The following is an 8,176-nucleotide window of genomic DNA, read 5'->3' as shown; positions in this document are numbered from 1 at the left end:
TTCGGCCGATAATAATTACGGATTTTGTAAAATGGTATATAACTTTTCTTCTCAGTTTAACCCAATCTACTATAATCTTTGGGATTGTCCATATCGAATCTGACACCCTGTATATCTTCATGTACATATATATATATATAAATAAAGTTTAAATATTATAAAAAGAACTACCAATCAATTAAAAAGAACCTCCCATTCCTTCCCGCTAATTTTAAGATTGCACCGGGTCCGTCCCCGGGTAAAGAGATTAAATTCTCTGACCCAAAAGAGGACTCACGGGCGTGTAGGAGCTCGAAGGGCGTCATAGCGAGTTTTGGCTCACTGACCCACTTCGAGCCCTTTAATAGATACGCCCGACTCTCGACGCGCATCTGTTGGAGCGTGCCGAGAGAAAAACAGTGTTCTCTGTGCGGCGTCCTTCCGCATAGCCAGTCCCGATAAAAAGGGACTTGAGATAGTGGACGCAATCCCAATGCTTGTGTTCAATAATGCGGTGTACAAAAATGCGGTGTCCAAAAATGCGGTGTCCAATAATGCGGTGTCCAATAATGCGGTGTCCAATAATGCGATGTCCGAAAATGCAGTGTCCAATCTTGCAATGCTTGTGTCCAATAATGCGGTGTACAAAAATGCGGTGTCCAATAATGCGGTGTCCAATAATGCGGTGTCCAATAATGCGGTGTCCAATAATGCGGTGTCCAATAATGCGGTGTCCGAAAATGCTTGTGTCCAATAATGCGGTGTCCAATGATTTTGGTGTCCAATAATGCGTGTCCAATAATGCGTGTCCAATCGAGCGGTGTCCAATCGTTACGTGTCCAATAGAAGGTCACCCCGCGGAGAACACGACGTAACAACTGTAAAGAACAAGGAAAAAAGAGAGAGGGTAAACCCATTAGCGGAAAACTTCATCCCTCAGTTTTCCTTCTTCCAAAGGGGGAGGGATGTTGTGCCCCGATTGCCGAAAGAGGTAAGGAGGGCACTCAAGCAATGTAATCGCATGTAAAATAACACTAGCGTAAGCATATTGCGCGATCGAGCCACAAAAGCCCAACCGCGCAACCTAATTAAATTCGGAGAAGAAGTCAGCAAGTTCTCGACCCGATTACGCATAACCTCGATCGAGTACCGAGAAACCTCGATCGAGTACCGAGAACGCTGACGCCTCGGTCATCGGGCTTAAAACCAGAGGAAAGCCCGAGATCGGGGCACTTGTCACTATCGCGTATCCGCTAACATACTGTACGCGTTAAACACTTGTCCGTCAGGCCGTCGGCCTGCCGTCAACCTATCTTGTGAAACTCAGTTAAATAAAGTTAATCGGTGAGATCCAACGGTGCCTCGTCGAAGTGACCTCCGACCAGCCACACCCCATCAAAGAATCCTTTCGGTTCTCGTCAGAGAACACCTCCGGAGCGAGTAATAAGGAAAATACACCGCGCACGGAGCGGCGCGGCAACAAAAGTGGTGGCAGCGGTGGGATCACCGCAACAGGAGATGGTCAGTGGCAAGTTGTTTGGTGCGCAGATGGAAGGGTTCTCGGCGGATCTCAATAGACGAGGAGTTAGTTTTTTTTTTACAGTACCCCTTGGATGAACGAACTTGAAAAAGTGTACTCGCACAACAACTGAGCTTGAAGACCTCTTTCCTCCGCGGAATCGGGATTTATATGCCGTCTTATTTGTTGGGTATGGGTTGAGTATTCTGATTTGGCTGTCGCTTATTAGTGGGTCGAAGCAACAATTTTGTAACTATTTTCTTACTGGCGGTTTGGTGGCGCCCGATTGTCGTTTGTTTGTTAGTGAAAAATGGGTACCAGTCCTCCTACCGCATTACCACCTCCCTTCTTCTCCTCCAACCACCTTTTCTTCACTATCCTCTTTGTTACGTCCAGTGGACTTCACGATTTCTTTCTTTCCTAAAAATAGCACTGGGACCGTTCTCACGAATGATCCCCCAATAGGAAGACAGTAAGGAAATGAGAGGTTGTCGACCCATGAGAGGTCACAGCTGCAAGATAAACTATACCCTTTCATTTTTACGATTTAACAATCTCCCATTTTTACGATCTAACAATCTTCCCTTTTTTCGATCTAACCATCTTTCCTTTTTACGATCTAACAATCTTCGTTTCTACGAACTAACAATCTTTCTTCATTTTTATGATCTGTCAAACTCTCAAAACCCACGATGACAAGTGGAACCAGACCTCCTAATTGACAAATCCCATTACCGTCACCATATTACGACCTACAGCCGCGCTCTAGAAGAGATAATTAAACTTACTTTATTAGCAAACGATGAGAGGACTGGTACCCTTTGTCACCAAAAAAAACAGGCGACAATCGGGCGCCACCGAATCCCCACTAGAAAATAAGTTAGAAAATTGTTGCTCCGATCCACCAATAAGCGCCAGCCAAATCAGCGTATTCGACCCACTCCCTACGAAAAATAGGGTATATAAACCCTGATTCCGCGGAGGAAAGCGCACTTAACTTCTCTAGTAAAAGACAAACCTGTGACATAAGTCGTGTGAGAAACGTCTAAGGCCCATCACCATAAGGAAGACGACAACCTCCTCGTCCATCGCCAACTGCCGAAGCCTTCCACGAGTCCCCCGGCAATCAGTCCTATAGAGGAAGAAGACAAACTCCTCGACCATCGCCTATCTCCACGACCGGTCACGAGCTAAACATCAACTACGAGTAAGTCCTCTTTTCTCCACCACCTAAATCGAGGCCTAGAACTTAGTATATAAGTAACCCCCATAAAACTAGAAGATTCGAAAATCCGCGACTAACACGATAAAACTCCACGATTACAGTGGATCAACACTTCGCGCTCGCTGAACTAGACGGGGGGTTGGAACAGATCCACCAACTCGCTCAACAGCTCATCCTTGAATTAGAAGCGGATATCCGAGCGCCTAGGATTTTAGATTTCTCTCCCCCTGCGTATGACCACCTTCCTCCCTCTCCGCCTACCACGACATACTCTTCATCTCCGTCTTATTCCCCAGTACTTTCTCCCATCGACTTTATTCCCCATTCCCCCTCTAATTCTGACTCCAGTGTGGAGTTCCTTGGTGAGATCCCCGACGTAGAATTTCTCGAGGAAATTCTCTTCGTCCCTTCCCCAGGGAATTCTACGTCCGAAGTGGAATTCCTGCCTCCACCTTCACCCACCAATTCCACGTCTAGCGTGGAATTCCTGCTAAAAGATATCCCTTCTAGATCTCCCAGCGCCTACACCTCTCCCGTGGAGTTCCTTGGAGAACTCCTTCCCCTTTCTCCTATTAATAACCCCTTCCCCGACATCTCTCCACCCTCGCCCACCAGCTCCACATCCAGCGTGGAATTTATAATAGAAACAATAACTGTGTAGCAAGATATATTATTAGTATATATATATAACATATATCTCTCCTTATGTACATATATATATAAAGTTTAAATATTATACGATAACAAGAACTATCAATCAATAAAAAACCTCCCATTTCATTCCTAGTTATTTTAAAATTGCACAGGGTCCGTCCCCGGGTAAAGAGATTAAATTCTCTGACCCAAAAGAGGACCCACGGGCGTATAAGAACTCGAAGAGCGTCATAGCGAGCTTTGGCTCACTGACCCACTTCGAGCCCTTTAATAGATACGCCCGACTCTCGACGCGCATCTGTTGGAGCGCGGCGAGAGAAAACAGTGTTCTCTGTACGACGTCCTTCCACATAGTCAGTCCCGATAAAAAGGGACTTGAGATAGTGGACGCTCCGCGGAAAACACGACGTAACAAGATCATGTTAGAAAAACATCTCTTTTACCCAAAATTTTCACTGCGTTACAAGTTATGGGACCGAGCGCTGATACGCGGCTGCTATGGGATGACCATTATTCTATCACCGCGGGGCATTCCTCCGTGATGTGTGTTCTAACAGATCATGTTTACAAAAACATCTGTGTTTTTACCCCCAAAATTTTTAGACGTTTCGTAGATGTGTGGTCAGATGAGGTAAAGGGTAAGGGTATGGTATGGTATATAATGAGGGCGAAAAATCACTGCACCACAGTAGAAGATCGTCAGTTAAGCATGTCACGGTTCATAGACTGCGCCTAAAGTTTCAGCCGATATCCAATTCGAAGATATCGTGGGTGATATATAATCCGTTGGAAAAGTTTGAGAGGTTACAGTTTGAAGTCACATCAGAAGAGTGGCATGAATCGTAACATTCTATCTGAAGAAGAAAAATATTTGGAAGAAGCATTTAAATTTGGAAGATGACATTCTGGACTTTCTCGATGATCCCCAAGCATTCAGGGAAGGGCGACAGGAAATCTCTCCAGTGAAGTTTTTACGTGATCGAGAAATCGGTATACGCTGGACCAATAAATGCTACGTCAGAGGGGTCGATGTGGATGAGAAGATTTCATACTGGCCTTGTAGCGTAAAAAAGAACTTGTATAAACAAACGCTGGAAGAGTGCAAGGAAGAGGAAGGATATGTAGATGGGCAACATATACCATTTATACAATTTCAACGCGAACGAGAACTTGGAATATGCAGGACGTATAAACCCTTCGTCAGACAAAAAGTCTATTTCGGATATATTGACGAAAGAAGTGGGAAGTACGAACGAGGCTTTGAACGAAGAGTCATTGTCACGTCTGGTGATAGAAAGAACGATTTTTATTGGAAGGACAAAATCTTATGGAAAAAACATTTAAGTGTGGCCCTCTTTGCATTTCGATTTCAATTGGCAAACGGGCAGTTCTCGGAATCCCGGTGAAAGATCGGGATTGTAAAATTCTAAATACGGATCACATTGACTCATTTTATAAAGATCCGATCTATTATCTACCAGAATACTCTAAATGGAAATTGTTCAACATCGCACATGATAAGTATGCAGATACATTGGATTTCATTACAAATATAATGCAATGCTGCCCAAACTGTAATAGAGTCACATGCAAGTGTTCCGAATAATTCGAACGTGAAAAGACGCTAGCGCGACAACATGGAGCGACGAGACCAAGATCTGGCAGAGCGAGCCGACAGGATCGCCACATTGGGTGATTATTTGGGGTGGCTGCAGCAATGTTACGAGTGCATCGCGGAGCTAGAGGAACAGAGCCGTATCAAGTGTCCAAGATTGTCCATTGGCAACAAACAATCGCTGGTGGCTCGAATCGCGTGACTCGAGTGTGTCAAGTGTCAAGTTGAAAGACGATTCGTACATTTCGGTGGTGGTGTCGGACCTTCTTCGAGCGCGCAACTGACGTGGCGCGAGATCGACACCGCGTTTGACAGTCGCGTGCTTACCGGTGCGGTGATTAACGTGGAGTACATCGAGCCGCACAAATTTCTCGAGGACGCTCGCGATGTAGTGGTCGAGCACGTGCGAGACGCTATCAAGCGCTATAATTATGTAAATTGTGAATACCGCGTTCAACGGGGAGTTTGTGGCGGGTGACAAACGTGCGAATAAAAGCATAAATACAAAAAACTATGAACTATTCCATACAACAGATTTGCACGAGTGGTACGAGTCGCACGTAATCGGTCCGATTCTAACCGAACTCGAAGAATTCCAGGAGCGTGATAGCGGGTGGGCACTGTCGCGTATACACAACGTAACCATTAACGTGAACAAGTGCAATCCTATGCACGCGGGATGCCATATAGACATACCAGAAGTTGTGAAACGAAAGAAAGCAGTGATCAACGTACGATCAAAGGACAATGCGTGTTTCGCGTGGTCGGTGATCGCCGCTCTCTATCCAGCTGAAATAAACGTGAATCGTAAATCGTCGTATCCGCATTACAGCGATGTGTTAAACCTGCGAGACGTTCCAATGCCAGTGACATTAAGTGGTATTAAAAAGTTTGAACGGTTGAACAGTATTTCCATCAACGTGTACAGCATCGATGAAAAGAACAATTGTGAACACGCAATCGTACCGCTACGAGTTGCTGACGAGAAGAAGGAGAAGCACGTGAACCTTTTATACGTGCAAGATCAGGGGGGTGCTGAAGCGGGCCACTTCGTCTGGATAAAAAACTTGTCCCGCCTCGTCAGTTCTCAACTCAGCAAGAAGGAGCACAAAAAGCACATTTGCGATCGGTGAGTATCGACAAGATTTGCGAAACTTATTTTATTGAAAAATATATATATTTAAAAACATGTTTTTCTTTCCAGATGTTTGCACTACTTTAGCTCCAACATCAAGTTGCAAGCCCACAGCGTGGACTGTCAGCAGATAAATAACTGCGCGATCGTATTACCCAGCGAGGAGGACAAGTGGCTCAGCTTCAACAACCACAGCAGGAAGGAACGCGTGCCGTTTGTAGTGTACGCGGACCTTGAGTGCGTCTTGAAAAAGACCGATACCGATACCAAAGCAAACCAGCACCACCAGGTATTTAGCATCGCGTACTACGTGCATTGCTCGTACGACAACTCGCAGTCAACGTACCGTTTCCGCCGCGACACGGATTGCGTCGCGTGGTTCGCCGACCAACTCAAAGTGTTATCACAACACGTAAAAGAAAAATTATCCACTAATGTCCCTATGGAAAATTTGTCGAAGGAACAGTGGGGGACATACCGTAGCGCCACACACTGTCACATATGTGAGAAACCATTCGCACAGGGTGACGATAGAGTACGCGACCATTGCCATCTAACCGGGCGATATAGAGGCCCCGCGCATTCTAATTGTAATTTAAATTACAAAGATGCGTATTTCATTCCAATCGTTTTCCATAATTTATCCGGCTATGACGCACATTTCATAATTAAAAAAATCGCTACAGCGTTCGAGGGCACAGTTGATGTATTACCGATAACGAAGGAAACATATATTTCCTTTACAAAAAATGTAAAAAATACCATAGAAAACTCAAAGCGACAAAATTGTATAAAGCTGCGATTTATTGACTCATACAAATTTCTGAGTACTAGCCTCGATAGATTGGCATCGTTTCTCCATAGAGACCAATTAAAAATTGTACGATCTGAATTTTCAAAATTATCCAGCAACGATTTCGATCTATTGACGCGTAAAGGTGTGTTTCCATATGAATATGTGGATTGCGCGGACAAGCTGCAGGACTCGCGTCTACCTCCGCGCGAGTCATTTTTCAGTTCTCTGACCGGTGACACCGTATCAGAGAGCGATTACGTGCGTGCCGAGAATGTCTGGAAACGATTCTCCATCCAAACCCTAGGCGACTACAGCGATTTATATCTAAAGATCGATGTCTTGTTATTGGCCGATATTTTTGAAAATTTTCGCGATAGTAGCATCAACAGTTATGGATTAGATCCCGCGTATTATTATACATTACCAGAATTCACGTGGGACGCCATGCTTAAACATACGCGTATAAATTTCGAACTCCTCACGGACATTGATATGGTCATGTTTGTGAAACGCGGCATACGCGGTGGTCTCAGCAAAAGTTCTGGTAGATGTGCTCGAGCCAATAACAAACACATGCAGTCTTATGATCCATCGAAACCATCCTCATACTTGATGTACTTTGACGTCAATAATTTGTATGGTTGGGCGATGTGTCAGCCGCTGCCTTACGCGAATTTTCGATGGGTCACTAACGTTACTGATTTTAATGTAAATGCGATCGCTGTGGACTCATCGACATGTTACATTCTCGAGGTCGATCTCGAATATCCACAGCATCTTCACGACGAGCACACTGACCTACCGTTCTGTCCGACGCGCGATAAGCCGCCAGGCAAGCGACAGGAAAAGCTACTTGCGACTGTGTATGATAAGAAGCGTTACGTCATACACTACCGCAACCTGCAACAGTGCACGCGTCATGGGCTTCGCGTGACAAAAATACATCGCATATTGGAGTTCTCGCAATCTCCATGGCTACGCAAATATATTGAACTCAACACACAATTTAGAACGTTGGCCAAAAACGATTTTGAAAAAATTTATACAAATTAATGAACAACGCGGTATTCGGTAAAACAATGGAAAACGTGCGGAAACATGTCGACGTTAAACTTATAACAAAGTGGGATGGTCGCCATGGTGGGGAGGCGATGATCTCGAAACCGAATTTTCATAGCCGCAGCATTTTTTCAGAAAATTTAATCGCCGTGGAGTTGCAAAAACTCGAAGTGAAATTCAACAAGCCGATCTAC

At 44.8% G+C, this 8,176-nt stretch overlaps 1 protein-coding gene across 1 annotated transcript; it reads left to right on the top strand.

Moving 5' to 3' along the window:
• The first annotated feature begins 3,413 nt into the window (after positions 1 to 3,413).
• On the top strand, positions 3,414 to 7,976 carry LOC105556762. The gene is made up of 3 exons (XM_012003865.1): positions 3,414 to 6,121; positions 6,197 to 6,469; positions 7,037 to 7,976. The coding sequence occupies exons 1-3, from the start codon at positions 5,661 to 5,663 to the stop codon at positions 7,974 to 7,976; spliced, it is 1,674 nt and encodes a 557-aa protein (XP_011859255.1). The 5' UTR covers positions 3,414 to 5,660.
• Positions 7,977 to 8,176: the final 200 nt, after the last annotated feature.

Source organism: Vollenhovia emeryi, unplaced genomic scaffold, assembly GCF_000949405.1.
Source record: "Vollenhovia emeryi isolate VEMERY1.0 unplaced genomic scaffold, V.emery_V1.0 DF939794.1, whole genome shotgun sequence".
NCBI classification, from domain to species: Eukaryota; Metazoa; Arthropoda; class Insecta; order Hymenoptera; family Formicidae; genus Vollenhovia; species Vollenhovia emeryi.
This window is presented reverse-complemented; position numbering and strand designations above follow the sequence as displayed.

Excerpts from the sequence above, each read along its gene's own strand:
- LOC105556762 (XM_012003865.1), top strand. The coding sequence starts at position 5,661 with ATGCACGCGGGATGCCATATAGACATACCAGAAGTTGTGAAACGAAAG. Across the intron at positions 6,122-6,196 it reads AAAAAGCACATTTGCGATCG|ATGTTTGCACTACTTTAGCT; the intron begins GTGAGTATCGAC and ends TTTTCTTTCCAG. Across the intron at positions 6,470-7,036 it reads TACGACAACTCGCAGTCAAC|CAACGATTTCGATCTATTGA; the intron begins GTACCGTTTCCG and ends AAAATTATCCAG.